Source organism: Rhinatrema bivittatum, chromosome 6 (genome assembly GCF_901001135.1).
Source record: "Rhinatrema bivittatum chromosome 6, aRhiBiv1.1, whole genome shotgun sequence".
NCBI lineage: Eukaryota > Metazoa > Chordata > Amphibia > Gymnophiona > Rhinatrematidae > Rhinatrema > Rhinatrema bivittatum.
The window spans coordinates 204,187,577-204,208,046 of NC_042620.1; the positions used below are offsets into that span (position 1 = coordinate 204,187,577).

Consider the following 20,470-nt stretch of genomic DNA (forward strand, 5'->3'; position numbering starts at 1 on the left):
GAGGGGCTGCATATGAAAGGATCCTTCCCTAATTATTCTTCACTTACTGCACTAACCGGTACAAGTATTTACCCAGGGCTTAATAGTAACGGAACCCTAGGGTCCACCACAGATGAGTGAGGAAGGAATGGGGATGTGGATGGGGTGAAAGGGCGAGAACGAAATAACTGGGACTTGGGGGTGAAAGAGGATCAGCAGGAGGGATGCAAAAAAGGATGGAGGGGATGAGAGGGAATGGATGGGCTGAGGAGGTGAGAGGAAGTGAGTTTGTGAAAGAGGGTCCTCTGAAGAGGGTGGAGGTTAAGAGAGGGGATAAGCTAGGGTCTAGGGAGGGTGTAAAGGTGAGATTGTTGGAAGGGATGCACCCTTGCAAATTTTGGTCATCCTCTAGGGTCATGTGAATTTTCAAGTGCTAAAATGGGGTCACATTGGCTAAAGGTTTGGGAAGCCCTACATCAAGAAATCACTGTGCTCTCATGGTGATCCATACACCGTTTATCCAAGGCATGATCCTAATGTACAGAACTTAAAGAATTCTCTACTCTAAAGACTATTCCAAGGGAGCAGAGTGATGTAATTAGCAGTACATGTGGGTTTCGGCTACCACTTGTGGAAGATACAGATGGTGTGATCTAAGAGTTTATTAACCCCCTACCATCATCTCAGGACAATGATACTTAGTTTGATTTTCCTTAGTTTATTTATTTATTTAAACACGTTTATATACCGAAGTTCGTATGGACATCACATCGGTTTACATAAAACGAAAGGGAAGAAGAGGAAGAGAAACTGGAAGAAAAAAGTTACATTATAACAAATAACTGATTAAATAAGAGAGAAAAGAGAGAAAAGGATAGATTAAATAAGAGAGAAAAGGATAGAGAAGAGCAGATAGGTAAAGGGGGAGATGTTAGAGGATAACTGGTTTAAGATAACATGGAATTAACTCAAAAGGGGGAATATGTACAGTGGAGGGGTAGGAGGTTGTCAAATAAGAGTAGCGGGGTGTTATGAGAAGGCCTGTTTAAAGAGCCAGGTTTTTAATTTCTTTTTGAAGGTCTGGGTGCAAGGCTCAAGTCGAATATCAGGGGGCATCGAGTTCCAGTGATGGGGGCCGGCAAAGGATAAAGCATGGTTTTTGGTGGAGTTGAGGTACGTGTGTTTGGTGGGGGGAATGAATAGTATGCCGGTGTAAGAGGATCTGGTGAGTCTGGTGGGAGTGTGGAGGTATAAGGATTTGTTTAGCCATTGCATGTCTGGGTTGTAGAGGGTTTTGTGGATTAAGGTGAGGGACTTGTATAGAATTCTAGAAGAGATGGGGAGCCAATGTAGGTCTTTTAGGATGGGAGTGATGTGATCGCATTTTCGAGAGTTAGTGAGAATACGGGCAGTGGAGTTTTGGAGCATCTGCAGAGGTTTGAGAGAGGCAGCTGGAAGGCCAAGAAGGAGTGTGTTGCAGTAATCAATCTTGGAGAAAATTACTGCTTAGAGAACCGTGTGAAATCGTTTATATGAAGGAGGGGTTGAAGTTTTTAAGGACATGGAGTTTGTAATAACAGTCTTTCCGGGTGGAGCTAATACATTTTTTGAAATTGAGGTTGCAGTCAAGGGTGACGCCTAGGCTTCATGCTTGGTGGAGTAAGTGGGAAAAAGGGGAGGAGGGATAGGGGAGGGGGACAGAGGGAGGAGAGGGGGTGGGTTGTGGGTGAAAAGGAGAAGTTCAGTTTTTGAGGTGTTCAGTGCTAGATTTAAGTTTGAGAGAAGAAGATTAATAGATGATAGGCAGTTTTGCCAGGTTTGGAGAGAAGCGGTGATAGTGATAGGCATGAGAATTTGGACATCGTCCACATAGATGTAGTGGGTTAGGCCAAGGTCAGAAAGGAGATGGCAGAGGGCAACATGTAAATATTGAAGAGGGTTGATGACAGGGAGGAGCCTTGGGGGACCCCACGGGTGAGATTGATGGGATGGGATTCATGGTTTTCTGTTTTTACTTTGTAAGTTCTATTGTCAAGATATGATTTGAACCAGTTGAGGGCTGAGCCAGTAAAGCCAATCTCAGCTAGTCTGCATAAGAGGGTTTTGTGGCTATTGGTGTCGAAAGCTGAGGAAATGTCGAGTAAGGCAAGGATGTATGACTGGCCATTGTCAAGACCTTTGATAATGGTGTCAGAGAGTGAGAGAAGGAGGATTTCGGTGTTAAAATATTTCCGGAACCCGAATTGTGAGGGGGAGAGAATGCTATGTTTTTCGAGGTGTGCAGAGACCTGGGTGTTGACGACTTTTTCTAGGAGTTTAGCAATGAAGGGGAGATTAGAGATGGGTCTGAAGTTGGCAGGTTTAGTGGGGCATAGGTTGGGTTTTTTTTAGAATGGGTTTGACTATGGTCTGTTTTAGGATGTCTGGGACAGTTCCTTGGGTGAGGGAGGAGTTGATGTCAGCTATGGGTTTGGCTAGGGTGGAGGAAATCGATTTCAGGGTGTTGGGTGGAATGTGATTGGTGGGGTGGGCTGCGGGTTTTATTTTCTTAATGAGGGTTTCAGTTTCGGAGGCAGAGATGGTGTCAAAGGTGTTGATGGAGGTGTTAATGTTGACAGAGGGGATGTGGAAGTTAGGGTCGGGTGGTGGAAGGTTCAACATGATGTTGGAAATTTTGTCATTAAAGTATTTAGCAAGGGTGTTGCATTTAGGTTTGGATTCAGCATCAATTGGGGGGGGGGGGAAGTAGGGGGTTTGGTGAGCTCAGAGACATAGGAGAAAAGAACTTTGGGATCATAGAGGAAGTTGTGGATCTTGTTGGTGTGAAAATCCCGTTTCGTTTTCTGGAGAGCAGTTCTGTATTTGTGAAGGGTGGATCTGTAGGAGGCAAAGAGAGTTGGGGAAGGGTCCTTTTGCCAGATTTTCTCAACATTCCTTAGGGTGTATTTAAGGTTTTTGAGTTCAGGGGTGTACCAGGGTTTCTTGTTTAGATATAAGGGGGCAATGCTTGTTGGCAATGATTTTCGACCAAGTATTAAGGGCAAGGTCTGGGTTGGAGCAGTCGAGTTCATCTAGTGCTGTGTTAGATGAGGTGATGAGGTCTTCTTGGTTGCATGATTTTCTGTATTGAATGAAGGAGGTGTGGTTAGAAGGAGGGGGGGGTCTGTTTATGGAAAGGGATGATTTTATAAAAGAGTGATCGTATCAGGGGACTCTTGAGCATGAGGGGGGTTCTGTACGGTGGAAGAAGGAGTTAATGAAAATGAGGTTGAGGGTGTGACCAGCTTTGTGGGTAGGAATGTTGATAATTTGTTTGAAGCCCATGGCATCTAGGGAATTTAGAATGGCTTCACAGCTATGGGTGAGAGGGAAAGAGTCGACGTGTAGATTGAAATCGCCTAGGATGATGGCTGGGGAGTCGAAGTTCAGGTTTTTTGTAATGAATTCAGTGAGGGGGGAAGGGTTGTTTTCTAGGAGGCCAGGGGGTAAGTATACAAGGCATATTTGGAGGCAGGGTGATTTGAATAGGCCAAATTCAATTTTGGAGTCAGAATTGGAAGGTTGTGGTCAGAGATTCAAGGTTTTTTTAGCGGCAAGGAGGAGGCCACCTCCACGTTTCTTTTTTCTAGGAATGGAGAAAATATCATAGAGGTGGGAGAGGAATTGTTTGACGAGGAAGAGGTCAGTAGGTTTAAACCAGGTTTCGGTAACAGCACAAATGTCAGGATTAAGTTCGAGAAGCATATCGTTTAAGATTGGGTTGTTTTTTTTATGAGGGATAGGGCGTTGAAGAGGATAATTGAGAAGGCTGTTAGCCCGAGGAATTGTGTTAGAGGGGATTTCATTATGGGAATGAGAGATCTTGTGTAGGCGGAGGAGTAAATTTTGAGAGGCAATCTGAGGGTGGGGGCACGGGGTGAGATCTTGGGGATGGGAAAAGCTTCCATGGTGGAGGAAGAGAGAAAGGCAATGAGTATTTTTGAAAGGTTATATATTTAGAGGCAGAAGGGAGTCAGTAAAGGTGAGCAGAGCATGAGATTGGAGGGTCCTTAGACCAGAGGGTGGGGGGCAAGGATAGACTCAATGGGGTGGGTGGGAGAGTGAGTCTGGGTTTGGTGGTAGTTAGAGAGGGTTTCTTAGAAGAATAAAAGGGGCAGGCCCTTAGTCGCACTCCTTGGCGCGACTAAGGGCCTGCCCCTTATTTCTCCTCCCTGAGGGCCTGCTCCTCAGGGAGGAGAAAAACAAGGCCAGCGACGCCGCCTCGGCCTTAAAGGCCCTCCGTCTGCTGGAACTGACGTCGGTGGCTGGGTGGGACGCGGTTGGGCTGAAGGTAGGAGGCACCTGGAGCGGGTCCAGTTGTGGTGGCGGCAGCAGGCATGGGTCCGGTCGTGGGAGGCAGGTGTGGGTCTGGTCGTGGCGGCGGCTGGAGGCATGGGGTAGCATTTCCTTTGCTGTACCTTGTTTTGATTATTTTGGTGGGACAAGACTCCGGGGTCTCTGGGACTTAGACATGGATAAAGAAATAAAGACAGAGTGCCTTATCCCCTATTTTTTTGTCCATGGTTTTGGAAACCTTTTTTTTTTTTTTTTTATTTGAGGAGGAAGTATTTCCACCCTTCCTGCCTTTTATTTGGTTCCCTGTTTGAGTAAGATTTTCCCTTCTTATTTTATTTCATTGACTGAGTGTACTAGGGCACATGGACTCAGTCTCTGTACCATCTAGAGAAGGGGTGGGCAAACTATTGGCTTGTGGGCCAAATTCGGCCGTCACCAAGTTTTATCCGGCCCACCTATCCATAAAGAATATTACATTATGTGCAGTCTGTGCTATATAGCAGGCAAGAGGGCCTGTCCTGCACTGTGACGCCATGGAGTGATGTGCTGGCGGGGTACCCCTTCTAGCACAGATAAACCCTTTCCATGGCCAGTCCTTAAGACAAAAGGAAGCCAGGTCTTCCATCAGCATTGGGCTCTACCATAGCAGTCCATGTTCCTTGGGAAGATGCAGAGGGGTCCTGGATAGTAGCCTTATACGTTCTGTATACTAAAGTCTTCTTGGCCAATTCAGGGCCACCAGGTTTACTGTTGACAAGTGATCTGCTATCCTCTTTATAATCTTGCCTATAAGGGTCCAGGGTGGGAAGGCAAAGTAGCCTGTCTTTGGCCACAAACTGATCAAGGCATCTATCCTGCTGCAGCCCACTTTCTTCTACTGACTGAAAAAAATGCCAGCTTTGGAGTTCACTCAGGTTGCCATTAAATCCATGAATGGGGGGCTCCATTAGTCTACCAACTGGAAGACTTCCTGGCTGAGCTCCTATTCCTTGGGATCTAGCCTGTTTCTTCTGAGAATGTTATTTTGAATATTTTTGCTCCTGTAATGTAAGACACTGAGAGATGAGGCAGATTTCATTCTGCCCATGTGAATAACAAGCCTGCTTCCTGTGCCATCATAAAGCTGTGAGTGCCCCCTTGTTTATTCACATATGTCCTTGCTATGGTATTATCTAAAAGTATGCACACTCCCTCCCTTTGAAGAAACATTGAAGGGATAAATCTGACAGCTTTTGTTTAGAATCTGTTTATGAACCAGAAAGATTCCATCTTCAACCAGCAGCTCTGGGACATCTGACTTTGACAATGAGCTCCCCAGCTAGGTGTGCTGGCATGTGAGATTATAATGTCTCAGTCGGGGGTGGGGGGGTGTTTCTAGGTCTATTCCTTTCAATAGATTTGAGGGCTTCAACCCACATTTCAGGCTCCTTCTTACCAGAGAGGCACTAGAAGATAAAACTCATAGTCTCAGGCTATGGGGTCCACCACATCAATAGAGACCACTGCAGCAGCGCATAAAAGTTCTGGCCCACATCACCAAATCTAAGGTGGCTACCATAAGGCCCAAGAGCTGAAGGCAGTCCACCAAATTTTGGGTGCCCTCTAAGACTGGAAGGTTTATACATGGGACACCAATTTGGTGATCATCTTTTCAGTTAGGGAGAGTTCCCCCCTCTGCCGTGTTGAACAGGGCCCATAAAAACTCTAGGGACTGACTTATATTGCACTTTGCATAATATATTACCCAACCTAACTGTTCCAAGAGATGGACCACTGTGGCTGAAGCCAGTTGTTTCTCCTGAAAGGACCTGGCTCTCATGAGCCAGTTGTTCAGATAAGGGTACATTATTATACCTTGCTTTTGGAGAACTGTAGCCATAACCATCATAACCTTTGGCAAGGTCTGTTACTAAAAATACTTTCCTAGGATGCAGAAGTGAAGGAGCCTCTGGTGGGTGTCCCAGATATGAATATGAAAATAAGCCTCTACTAGATCCACAGATGAAAAGAATTCTCCTTTTCTCACTGCCACCATTATAGAGTAAAGGGCCTCCATTTGGAAACGGGGGCAGCCGGAGACACTTGTTCACTCTCTTTAATTTCAGGAAAGGACGAAATGACCCATCCTTTTCTGGGAATACAAAATTAATTAAATAACTTCCCAGGCCTTAATCTTTAAATGGGATGGGAACTATGACCTCCAGGCTCTGCAGCCTTGACAAGGTATCCTTTATTGCCTCTTTCTTGGAAGGTGATGTGCAAAGCCAGTTCAAATGAGTATACTCTCTGCACGATGTCCAGGACCCATTGGTCCAAAATAATACAGGTCCACTCCCTGTAAAACCTCTGGAGTGCCCACCCACTGGCATTACCACTGCAAGGATCCACTTAATCTTATTAGGGTGGCTGGCTACCACCAGCTGCTCCTGAGGAATCAGCCTTTGGCTTTATGGCATTTCAGAAAGGAGTGGGTTTTACTCTGAACAATCTGTGGAAGGGGTTGCTTGCCAGACATAAATCTTCAAAAATTTCTAAGGTGGGAACACTCTAGCTCCTCGTGCCCTCAACTGGAACTTATCTTTTGGGAGTCTCTGGGGCTTGAATTCTCCTAAATCCTTGACTAACGTTTCAAGTTCGTCTCAAAAAAGTAAACCATCTTTAAAGGGGAGTTTGCATAGGCAAATCTTGGATGTGGAATCTTCCGCCCAGTTGCGCAGCCAAAGGAATCTCCGAGCTGCATTTACTGAGGTCAAGGCATAGGAGGAAATCTTAACTAGGTCACACATGGTGTCAGCTAAGAATGCCACGCCTAACTCCAAAAGTGGCATCTGCATTTTCTGGAAGCTACTGGATCCAGCATATCACTGCCCGGGCTACATACACTCCACAGACAGAAGACTGTATTATCATGGCATTTGTGGAAAAAGCCTGCTTTAAAATGGCCTGGAGAGCCATCTCTCCTGGGATAGTCCTTTTGCAAGCTGCAATGGATACCAGCACAGTCACCCTGTGAATTCTCATGAGACTGTTCTTGCCCTTCACTGGTAGGGGATGCAACTTATTCATAACCCTACTACTTTTAAGACTCCCTTCGGGAACTTCCTATTCTACCAATACCATATGCTTCAGAGGCCCAAGCAGGGGAAAGGTCTTTGGGCCTTTGAAGCCTTTCTCCTTCAGTAAGTTCCTCAACATTGATGCCAGACATTTTGAGTGCAGCTATCACCTTAGTGATCAATACTGATATTTCCTCCTTATGAAACAGCCTTATTACTGTGGACTATTTCTTCTCAGAGGAGCATTCCTCATCTTCCAGAGAACCTAGAGGACTGCTGTGGTCAATGTCATTGCTTGACCACGATTCCTAAAGGGATTCTGGGGTGGCCAATGAGGGAGAGCAGCCCAAGGGCCCCTGGGTATTTCTTGGCCATGTAAGAGCCAACTTCTTATGTTCTACTGGGCTAACAAGTCCAGGGACAGCTGAGGATCCAGTCCCAGGCTTCTGCATAGCATAGAAAGCTTCATGCATAAGTAAAATAAGGTCTGGAGTAAACACAAACTGGGAAGCCACAGGTAAGTCCCAGGAAGGTTCCTATGGGCCTCCCGATAGGGGGTAAGAGGCTTCCATCCCAAACCCCTGCAGAATAGACCTCCAAAGATGAATCTGAGGAAGCTAAATTTTGGGGAAGCAGTGTGCCCTGCAGGCACCTGACTGAACACCCTGCTCTGTTGACAGGGAAACTTCTGCCATGATTGTCTCCATTTCTGCGGGCCCCAAATTGCCATCACAGACGGGGCAAAAGGAGCCCATGACACTTGAGACATCTGGTGCTACAAGCTCACAAGCTGCATAGCTGTGGCCCCTATTCATGTCCCAATGAAGGAAAAAACAGAGCTTCCAGAGGTTTTTTGTGGGGTTTTTTTGTTTTTTTTTTTACTTATCCCTACTTGACTATTACTGATTTCCTTTTTATCATCATAAGCTTTTAAACCTGCTATCTTTTCCATTATTTTTCTAGACCTGCTCATTTCTTATACAATATCTTACAATGGAGGGATGGGAGGGAAGGTGTTGGGTTGCAATATTCTGAAGGTAGGGTAATGATTGGGGCGGTATACAAATTATATGCTATTTCTTGGTTTATGATTATCTTACATGGTATGTAATAGGGAAAATTTGTTTCTGCTTTCTCAATAACAATAAAACATTTAACAATAACATCCGTGACTGGGTGGCTGCTTGCTGGAATGACATGGCCCATTCTCTCTCCTCTTTCCTTTTTTTTTTTTTTTTACAAATGAGCTTTATGCAGCAGTTTGAAGCAGGGAGGAAGGGAGTTGGAGGGGAGGGGAGGTAAAGTCTCAAGAACCCTCTCAGGTTATGCAAGGGTCGTATGCTTCTCTAGCTCTGCCAGGTTCCGAAAACCTGGGAGCGCCAAGGGCTCATTCAACCAGGAAAAGAATTCCTGGGATGCAAGCCCCACTGGGGAAATCAGCCCTTAAGAACTGTTGCCCCCAGATGCAGGAAGTCTCAGCCAGGCCAAGGCCTAACCTAGACCTTGGGAGGAAATCCAGATAGAATTACCCACATGTTTGCAACTGCTGGAGAGAGAGACTACTGGTAACTGCCTAAGGCCCCACTTCCCTTGTACACGGGGATGATGTCATCGGAAAAAGGGCGTGTCTTCCATCTCCACTAGCTGAGAGGATTTGGTCAAGGAGACTAGAATAGCGGGGTTTAAAAGAGGTTTAGACAAGTTCCTGGCGGAAAAGTTCATAAACATGATTATTTATTTAATTCATTTATTAAAAATATAAATAAATGATTAGCCAGGTAGATTATAAAAAAAAAGGTTATCACTATCTATGGGAGTGAGGAAGCAGAAAGATCTACTTTTTGAGAGTTAGACCGGCCACTGTCTAAGTCAGGATGCTGGGCTTGATATTCCTTGGCTGCCCAACATGGCAGCTCTTATGTTCTTAAAATTACTTATAAAAGCTGAGCTGAGTTTCTTCCTTCAACAGCATACATGCTTATAAATCAGTTTCACTGCCCAGTGACAGATTAAAACTTAGGTTTTTGGATTTTTACAGAGAAGTAACAGAGGTGGAACTTTTTAAAGACAATAGGACAAGGCCAGGGCAGCTTCTGAAAATCTGTTTTAGCAGCCCTGAATCATGCAGAGCAAACAGTGGTTCCCAAGCTCCCTCCACAGCATAAGATAGTGATAACTCCACAGAGAGTGCCAGTCCCTGCTGTGCTACTGTTACAGAGCCATCCTCTCCAGAGACTCTAAGACATTATTACATATAATTGTAGAAACTGGGCAAGAAAATATAACCACTGAGCCGCTGGCCAGCTGCAAAGCTGTGCTTTTAATGTTCTATATATAAAACACCAGCAACAGACCCGCTGACTGCTGAACTTGCACCTAGAGAGAAAGACAGGTTTTATGCTCTTCTTTCATCCTCAGAGCTGCTTAAAGGAACACATGAAACCGATTCTTCAGCTTATTCCCTATTTACTACTGGTCCTCTTCAAATATGCTGTAGAGTGGCCTTTTCTAAATGTCCTTGCTTTGACAACTGGCACATGGGGATGTTGAATTTTAAAAGAAAATCTAATCCAACCATGCATTGTGTAAAATGCTTTGCTTTAATTAATTTACTTCAAGGTTGTGGTAATTTGATTAGTTCAAATATTTTTCTGTAACCCTCCTGAATCCCTGGGAGCAGCTATATTTGAATTAGTGTAAATTATGACATCACACAGAATGATATATCTCATTGGTCTGTGCTAAATAGTTCATGATGTCATGAGTGGCATGCCAACCAACCAAATCCAGTGCAGCCAATCTAATCTGTGGTACTGGCTGCTCCCAGAGGTCCTGGAGGACTGCAGAGGAACAGCTGAAACATAAGCATTGTAACTGAAAAGGAGTGCCTATTACTAAACACACTTTGAAATATTAACAGTACAGCTTTATTTCGGGCAAGAGATTAAAGGCCTTTTTAGTCACTAACTTTGCAATCATTTCTATAGGCCAAAGGGAAGTAATTATGATGTTACTAGTATACAGTATTATACCAGAGAGGGTAAACAGAAATGGAAAAGTTTGCACTATGTTCACCATGCATTAGCAGTACTTAGCCAACGAGTAGCAGTATCCATCCTTGTACTGATTAAATACTTCACTGTTATTTTTACAATTCAGTAATGTTCTGTATGTGAACGATATAAAGTGTGACACTTGTCAATATGAATGGACCAAATACTAGCATATGAAGCATATGAAGTCATTTGCAACACTTCTGATAACAGATTCTGCTTGGGTGCATAACTGTAACTTCTAACTTCCCCAGATTGAAAGGTCATATCTTCAGTGATAGACAGACATTATTCACATTCATACAGTTCCCACTTTAAAAAACAAAACAGGATACATTCAATGGTTCCTGTTACCATAGTTCTGAGCCCTGTGCCAAGCTGAAGCAGCCTTTTAGTTTCTTCATAGATTACCTTTTCACATCTTTAATATGCAAATGTATCTTCTACCTACCTCATTCCCAACCACTGATGTATCCCAGACTTATTTAAACTCTAAACTGTAATCATACCTATGCTGTGTTGTACTTTTATTGAATAATGTATCCATTTATTTATCTATAGCCTGTAGGGATGTGCATTCATTTCATTCATTTAATCCGTTTCATACATTTCCCATTATATGCCAATTAGATGTGCATTCGTTTCATATGTTTCATACATTTTATATTACATGCTTGTATAGGAAACGTCTGAAACGTATGAAACGAATGCACATCCCTAATAGCCCCTGTACCTATTTATATATCTGTTCTAGAAGAACTGCTGAAATTCTGCTTCCTGGGTCTGTGGAGCTTAGGCTTTTGGTGGGCAGGTGATGCACCTATACCAGACAAATCAATAAATTCAAAGCCTGACTTCCTTGGAGAGAGACTTGCGGAGTCCTAGTGAAAAAGGAAATATGTTCCTGCCAATGTGTCAACTGTCATTGATATGCAAAACCTGCACAGCACTGCAAGGCCACTAGAGGCCTTAACATGTGGATTCTCTACCTAAGGACCACATAAGCCAGAGCAGACTTGTATGCACTTCCTACTTGCCCTTTATAAGTAGAGCTGAGTAACTGCCCCAAGTTTATATTCAAAAATATTTAAAACCTGCTAAGATATGCCAAATATTTCATGGATATCCAGCAAATTTTGTTGAAAAGCACCAAATTTAGGAAACAATACACATTACTGGAAAATCAGTGCAAAATTAGCATAGACAGCAAAACCAAACCTCTGAATTCAGTTGAAGTTTAAAATCAAGTCAATTTCTTGAATATCCATTGCATTTGAATATGGCAAAATTCACTCCATTCAAAGAGCTCTAGAGTCCATTTACAAAATGTTTTCACAAGGTATAAAGTAGGAATAATGACAAATAATGTATTATTACAGACAGAACTTTCTATTGAACAGGAAGAGTTATCTTTGAGTGATTCACACACAAAAAACAGGACTAGTAGCAAGCCAACAAGAAAAAGCAGAAACCATCTTACAGCACGAGAACTAGGGGCACTATACCGACGACTTCCACTGTAAATGCTTTCATCAAACAGAGATGCCTACAATAAAAACAATAGTCAAAATTCACAGCTAGGCACTTCTTTAGAAAGAACTGGGATACAAACATCACACTAAAACATCACACAGTGAAAGGAGTCATGCCAAAACTATGCAAAAGTAATATGTTAAGAGGGTATCTACAGCATGCAGGAAATAGGAAACCCCAAACAGAGTTCCAGGGAAAGGAGGTGCTACAAAGGATTCACAAAGTATTCAAACATGATCTCTGCATAAACAATACCAGTAGAAGTATTGCATGCAGTAGTGAGCTCCATTTCAGACAAACCTACCTTTTAGACCTGAGAGTTTGATTATGTATAGGCAGGCGATCAAAGTCAGACTCTCAGTTGTCAAGACAGACACTACATATTGAGAAATGTTAATTTAACAGCATGGCAGTGCTATCCTTTATCTTGCAATATAGACCAGTGGTTCTCAACCCAGTCTTTAGGACCCAACTGGCTAGTCTGGTTTTCAGGATATCTACAATGAATATACATGAAATATATTTGCATACAATGAAAACAGTGCATGTAAATCTGATGCATATACATTGTGGCCATCCTGAATATTAGACTAGTTAGGTGGGTCCAAGAAATGGCTTGAAAATCACTGATGTGAAACATAACTGCCATGGCTAATCACTTCATTGGCATACCATTAAAAAAATGACATCAACTTTTCACAGGTTTGGGGAGGGATACTATTCTTATAAGATGTATCTCTTGAAAAGATGATCCATCCAATCTATTGGGAGAAGTGTCCTTGTTCCTGGAAACTCTAACCTAAGAGGAAATGAAACCTATGTTTCTCAGTTACTTATGTGAAAGATGAATCTCTGTTTTCTGGAGCCTTCATTAGGTCTACTGGGAAATACTATTTGTTTTTTATGTTGTATTATCTTTCTTCTTTTTTTAATATTATGCATGTTTTGATTGTAAATCGCTTTGGGCAATTCTATCTTGCGAGTTGGGGAAGCGATTAATAAGAAATTGTAAATGAATAAATAAAAGTAAATAAAACCTTCATACTTGAATACTTAATCACTTGGGTGACTGATTCTTTTTATTAGAACTTCCATTACAAATTAACAGGGTCATTCATTAAAACGGGATGTGGCCTTATCGCACGTGATAACGCCCTAGTGCACACAATAACTACTGCATCGCGACATTAGCATTTAAATGAGGGAAAGGGGAGGGCTTAGGGCGGGGTTAGAAAACTTTTCATTCAGATATCGCTGCGGGCGATAATCGCCGGCAGTAGTGCCGGAAATAACACCACCTTTTCCACTGGCGGTACAGGGGGGATAGTGTGCGCTGTGGCCGCCGCATGGTCACGATGCGGCCGGGTGCACACTATCACCCCACTCCCCCCACCCCCGCCCCTTTTGTAGCAGAATGATGAATCTAGGCCTAAGAGGGTTAGTAGTCAAACTACTATCAAAATGCTATCAAAGTTACTACAGAATAATTCCATTACTACCATTGTGTTAGGAGTAAGCCAGTCACACTGGCTTTAAAGCAGTGATGATAGCAAGCAGCTACAATAAGTGGCAATGCAATGAGTATCAAACTAGAAGCTGGGAAAAAAAAGTGGAGTGGATAAGAAAGGAAATTTACCACAGCTTTAAGGAAAGAGGGTAACAGGCCATAATGACATGAGTCTGAAATCTGCCTGAACGCAAGGGGGTAAATTTTGTAACATTACGTGTAAGTTAGCTGGCAAATTATGTGCGTAAGTTACACTAATTTTCAGAGCAAACTCATGATTATTTGCCTCATTTGAAATTATCCTGCAAGACTACATGCACCTGCTATTTGGTACACATAGTTTTGTAAGAGATTTTACACGCACACTTTTTAAAATCAAAAAGTATGTATGTCCTAGCCCTGCCCAGCCTCTACCCGTTGAAACTCATATATTCATATAGGGCTTGATTTTCAAAAGCATTTACTTGCTTAAAAATGGGTTTTACACGTGTAAATGCAATTTACCTGTGTAAGTGGGCTTTTGAAAATTGCTACATGTGCCATTGAATTGTCTATAGGATTTACCCGTGTAAAGTTCATTTTGCATGCATAAATGGTTTTTGAAAATTGCTATGTATGTTAAAATTACACACGGAACCTCTGAAAATTACCACCATAGTGTGAGTGTGTGTGTGTGTGTAATTCTCTGCACATATCTGGGCGGGGCTAGGACATACATACTTTTTGATTTTAAATGATACTATGTGTATCATTTCTGTCGAGCCTTTCCCTGTTCCTAAGCCAACAGCTTGACTTAGACTTTGTTTAATCACAGTAGATGGAAACAATTCTAAGTACTCATACACGTCACAATGTGGTGGGCTCCTTTTGCCTCCCTCCAACACCATCTTCTGTAAAAAGTTAATTATCTCTGCTCTCCCCTCTTTATTTCCTATCCCCAGTTTTTTGCGCCCCTGTTATAATGTAACTTTTTTGCTTCTTCAATCTATGTCTTTTGTTAATTGGCTACAGTTAACCACTTTGTTCGATGTAAACCGAGTTGATTTGATTTGTATCAAGAAAGTCAGTATATAAAAGCCTTAAATAAATAAATAAAATAAATAAATATCTTTCACACAATTTTCTAAAGGGCCATTTTTGTGGGTAAAGCACTACTTTACCCACAGAAGTCCCTTTGAAAATTAGCCTCAGTTGATTTACTCTAAATGTAAGGGTTATTTTGAAAAATCAATAAAAAAATAATTTGACGATAACTAATAGAAAAGACAAACTATCTACCAAACAGGAAGGCATTTGCTTCCCAGTAAAATGTCCTAGCTATATCTCTTGTATGTCTCTCTTACTTCCAACTTAAGTTAGAGTCTCTCTGAGGAAAGGACCACTAACTACTGTATCATTATGACCTCCATTAAGTGTTCTTTTTATCTCTGTATCAGCGTATCTACACTTGACATCTATAACACTGTGTATAAGTGCTACATTTAAAAAAATCACAACAGCTTTGGTATTCTGACTTTAAAACTAGCAGGCTCAGATTCATCTCTGTGCATGGAGCAGGGGTAAGATGGGGAAAAATATTGGTCTTTGTCTGTAAAATAAGGAGTATCAAATTACCAGAACACAATTTGCCTCACCAAAGTTTGTATCCATTACCTAATGAACAGGCATATTTATAGTATAAATAATGTTTAGAAAAAAATATTGAATGTCATTTATTCTCTTTCTTTCTTAGCAAACTTGACTTTTCACCTTTAAAATCTACCCAGTACTGATTCTATCTCTTTCTGACCAGAAGTACAGTGCAATTGAACAGATATGGATGTGAAAATATAAAATGCAGGATACGCTATCATGCCCTTGTCAGGATAGGCACACAAGCATTCTATTTCAATGGGTTATGTGTTAAAAATGATGGCATGCCATAGGAACCTAGGAATAAACTACATTATTCATGCACTTGATAACTTGCAAGCCCAAAACAAGACATATAACGGAGGAGAAACTGGTGCTCTAGAGGAAAAGAGGAAGGGAGAACACATTGTGACATCTGGGATGCAATGAAAGTGAAAGAACACCAACCCTGGAACTTCTGGAAGGCAGAGCATCACTGGACATCAAGGAGCGCTGCAGGAAATAGTCACAAATCTGCCTTATTGAGTATTATGGAAACCAAAGAAAAGAACGTGTGCGTATGTGCATGAGGTGGGGGAGGTTTCTTCCTAATGTATACTGTACAGGGTTTTGAATAGGAATTTTGTAAACATGATCAGCACTAAAAATTATTAAATTACAATAAAGCAAATGTGCATGGTTAGGTTTAACCTCTCCTTCCCTATTAAGTGTCTTGTTGATGTATTGCCCACCAGGTTTGGGATAGAATGACCTACACAAAGTACAGGAATTACTTATTGAGATTTCCCACATTTGTTGTCCTAGAAGGTTTTAATCCCAATGTAGCCATGCAGCATTGCACTAGCACCCTGAATTTTCTTCTGGCACTAGCTATGCGTGAACTGAAACATTGTGGAGGTCCCCCACTCGTGAGGTGGGGCATTCGCTAGATTTAATATTTGACTCATTACAATTTAGGAACAGAGGTAGGTTCCTTGATCTGACCATGTTTTGGTTCAGTAATTGTTTATTAGTTTATCTAAATCTCACCTTTAGATAATCTGTTTCCCTGAGGAAAAATGATGTTCAAGAGCTATGCAGTCTTAACGGAATCAACTTGATAGAAATAGATGAATCGACTGTAGACAATTTAGTAGATCAGTGGAATAGTAAATTGCACTGTGCCCTTGATAAAAATCGCTCACTTGAAAAAGATCAGTAGGTCAGAGGAAAAAAAATCTCTCTCCTGGTTCACCAATTAAGTTATAAGAGTGCAAGCAGTCGTTCACTGTCTGGAACAGTGCTGGCTCAGGAGCCAAAGCTCTGTTGATAAAGTTAAATGGAGAAAAGGTCTGCTAATCAATATCTCTTCATGACTTTAATGCCAAAAGAAGTTACTGTACTAGCTCTGTTCTAAGGACAGGCAAACATCCTATAGGCCTAGTCTGTGTAGTTTGAAATTTGCTGGGTAAATATCATCTCCCTGAGGTGCTGTGCTTGGCTGCTTATTTTTTGGATAAAATCAATGGGTTACAAAATGACCTGAACCTGAAGATAGCTGCCAAAAGTTGCTCAAGACTGAAATTAGGGTGTGTTTCACATCTGATGGAAAGGGATGCAGACTTCTCTCCTGTCGATTTATCATTAGTTAAGTTTGACCCATTGTCCTTGCAGGCTCTTAAACATATTCTAGGTCAGACCAAGAGCACTTGAATTTGGATCCTTGTCCTTCTAAAATAAAGTATTTGTTTGATCCTATCCTTATGTGGCTAGGAGAAATTGCCATTTCCTATCTAGATGAAGGCCATTTACCAGCTATCCTTAAGACATCCATTGTTACTCAAGTTCTTAAGAAGGATTGTTTATATCCATTAATGCTTTATAATTACTACTCTATTTCTGGCCTCCATTATTTAGAGAAGATCACAGTGAAGGTTGTAGCAGTGTTTATAGAGAATACTAATGGTTCAATTCCTAGCCAATCAGTACTTCATCTGGGATGCAATACTGACTCACCACTGGCCTCTATATTAGATGATTCCCTTTGCCTCTAGGATAGGAATGAATCTCCTCTGCTGATTCACTTTGACCTTACAGAGCGCCTTTAATCATATTGACCATTCTATTCCCTTGGATAGATGTAGATCAGTGGGCTTGGTGGGTGGGCTACTCAGGTTGTTTGTCTCCGTTTGGGACAATTCAATTGGATTCTACCAAGGAGACTCGATCAGCTGTGGCTTACCACAAGGATCCTCCACGTTTCCATTGAGTTTTAATATCTGTATGCAACCTTAGGGAATGAACATCCAGTTATTTGGCTATTTAATCATATTTGTGCCAAAGACATTCAACTCAGCATCCCTCTGGAAAAGGATATGGGTGCTGTGATAAGCCAAATGAATAATTATCTTACAGCAATTGCATCCAGGTTGTTGGAAAGCAAGCTGAACAGCCAAAAGAAAGATTATGAAGATAGGGTCTGACGATAGGCTGGGCTTACCTGCATTTCACACAATTGACAGCCTATCTATTCTCCCACTCTCTAAGCCCTAAACAGTGAATCTCAAATTGCTGGATAATTACAATGTTACATATACAATGTTACATATGTTAGTTTGCATGCAAAAGTGCGTTGGGCTAAAAATCATACATAACATTGTAGCAAGGATCATTCTGTGATTTGCTAAGACAGCAAGTGCCACAGCTTTGATCGGTAGACTATACTGGCCACCAGGTGTAGCTAGAATTAAATTTAAACTCCTTACCCTGGCTTCTCATACTCTTGAGGGGCAACAGCCCGCCAATTTAGGGGGTAATTTTGTAACATCATGCATAAAAAAGGTGGCAAATATAAGCAAGTTACATCAATTGTCAAAATGGAATTATGTCATAAGTCTGCTTTGAAAATGATCCCACCAAATGCATTCACACAAAATACACCTGATAAAGCATTTGTACAAATTTTTCATGAAAAGTTATGCAAATACTTTTTAAAATCCAAAAGTATATGTGCAAGTCCAAATCCCTCTTCATCTCGAGCCCCAGGAAAATCTCTACTCAATCTAGGTAAACTTATGTGCAAACACGATATACACATATAAGGTTACTATATATTCAGCAGGCAATTTTGTAAAAGGCGATATCTATCTGCATGTAATACACTGTTTTCCCTGCAGAAGTCCTTTTGAAAATTATCTTCTTTAGGGGGTTCATTAGAGTGATAGCAACCTGGTAGAGAGCTTAGCTCTAGCCATGGTAGACTGTTAAGCATTCTAAGGATATGTGTGGTGAGGCGCACACCCAGCAAAGAGCAAGGATGTTTTCCATGCCACCACCAACACTTTGGAACAAAGCATCTAATGAGCTGAGGTGAGAGCCAAATCTCTTAGCCTTCAGGAGAAAGGTAAAAACCTAGGTTTTTCCTACTTATTCCTATGCATTATGTGGTTGTGTTTTAATCCAGTCTGTCTAGCTAATAAATGAATACAATACCTTCCCTAGGGCGCCTTAAGATCTGCTGATAAAAGACTGTTAATGGTGCCCACTGTTAAAACTTGTCACTTACAAACCATTCCTGCCAGAGCTTTTTCAATTGTGGGCCCCACCCTGGGGAATGCTCTACCTCTGCCACTTAGAAACACTACTGGCTATCAAACATTTAGAAAAGAGCTGATAATTTTGTATTTTATAACCATGCCTCTCTTGCATTACAGAATGTTTGTTGGCCAAAACAGCTAAAGATGAGAAGACAGATTTAGCAATATTAAATATGTACTTGGCATAACAGAAATTTGGAGTAAAGAAATACAGAAAATGTCTTCTGGGGATGAGGAAAGACTTAAAAAGCCCTTTTGAATATATCTCTTGAGGACACTATAGCTTTAATCATTCCTTTTGAAATTTCTGAGTATAAGACATCTTTATAGTACGAGAGGGTGAAAGACAGAGAAACTTGGGAACACAGAGAGAATCGGAAAAATCCATTAACCATTCAATAGCAAATGTCATTACATTATAGACTATAAAATGTACCCTTTGGCTCAGCAGGGTTCATCAACTCCTTCTTAGTTCCTGTAAACAGGTCTGGTTTCAGAACAGCCCAGTGAATATTCCACAGATATATTTTATATATTTGGTCCAAAAGTCAAGTATATTTGCATATTTTGGTTACCCCGAAAATCAGACCTGTTTGAGGTCTGTGAAAACTGAAACTGAAGAGCCCACATCAAAGGTGCAATGAATACATACACCCAATAACGGAGAATAACAATGCAATGAATTATGTGCCAACACACAGGTATTTCTTGCACAGGGAGGGAATATTCATCATATCTATTGCTTCTCTATGTGGGAAATATGGTAGCTGGAATGTGTTCTACTGTAATATACATACTATAACACTGATGCCCTGCTACCAAGTGGCTAGCGGGAATTACATATTCCTAAAAACATAAACCATGAGGGCTGGTTTTAAGGATGACATTCCCAAATTATTCACAACCAGCACCTTGCTTCCAAAACACAAATATGCTTTTTTTGTGTCTGGAAAATAATTTTCATACAACCTCAAATATGGGCAAAGCCTTAAGCACCTTCTGACTAGATGAGATTGTATTACCCAGTTTCAATTTACTCCAGAAGAAAAAGATTTATAATCAGAAGAAAACGAAAAACAGAGAAAGACAGACCAGATTTCCATTCTGGGTGGGAGTCTGGGACTTGGAAGGAAGACTACTGTTGACTAGCCCCAGCTCAGAGGAGTAGTTGCCCTGTATTAAAATTAAAAATATTAGAAACAGATAAAAAAGGAGAAAAACAGAGAGAATGGTAAAGTCATTTTAACAGGATAATTTATAACCTAACCTCATATACACAGCATATAACATTCAGTTTTACTTAGTCTTCCATAACATCTGTAGAATTAGTAATGAAATATTCAAAGTGTGTGCTACATGTAAACTCTACAACTTCCACAAAGAGAGACCTTCAAATCAATGGAAAACAACCAAGTTCTTCTCTCTTTTTCCAAGATGTTCTCTCTAATACCATTTGGGTTCTGGATCCTATCAGTAAGAGGGACAAAAAAAAAAGATATCTTTCATCTGAATATCCTTCTATCTTGCCATGGAGAATCCTATACTTACTTATTTACCATTCCACTGATCTTAACTGGTTTTCAATATCAAGTATATTTATTGTAGGTTGTAAATGGGCTATGTATTCTATAAACCATCTAAGGAATGGAATCTGCATATTATTTATTTTTCAGCATGTTATTTCAAATACACAATGAAACCATAGAAACCTTCCAGACATACTTACAGTAATAATACAACTGTAAATGTGAAATAAAAGGAAAATATGACTTCAAGAAGCTGCATACGTAATTTTCTCTC

The 20,470-nt window shown here is 41.2% G+C and overlaps 1 protein-coding gene across 20 annotated transcripts in view; it reads right to left on the reverse strand.

Moving 5' to 3' along the window:
- LRRFIP1 (LRR binding FLII interacting protein 1) overlaps positions 1-20,470 on the reverse strand; it is a 359,409-nt gene that overhangs the window by 142,785 nt on the left and 196,154 nt on the right. For 8 of the 20 annotated variants that reach the window (XM_029606446.1, XM_029606427.1, XM_029606430.1 and 5 more), the window contains 3 exons: positions 19,763-19,843; positions 15,543-15,587; positions 11,904-11,969 (listed from right to left, as the gene is read on the reverse strand). The exons of 11 other annotated variants lie outside the window; for them this stretch is intronic. In XM_029606446.1, the coding sequence (XP_029462306.1) occupies positions 11,904-11,969; positions 15,543-15,587; positions 19,763-19,843 (192 nt within the window). The remainder of the gene's footprint in view (positions 1-11,903; positions 11,970-15,542; positions 15,588-19,762; positions 19,844-20,470) is intronic. One more of the 20 variants, XM_029606431.1, reaches the window with a different exon arrangement.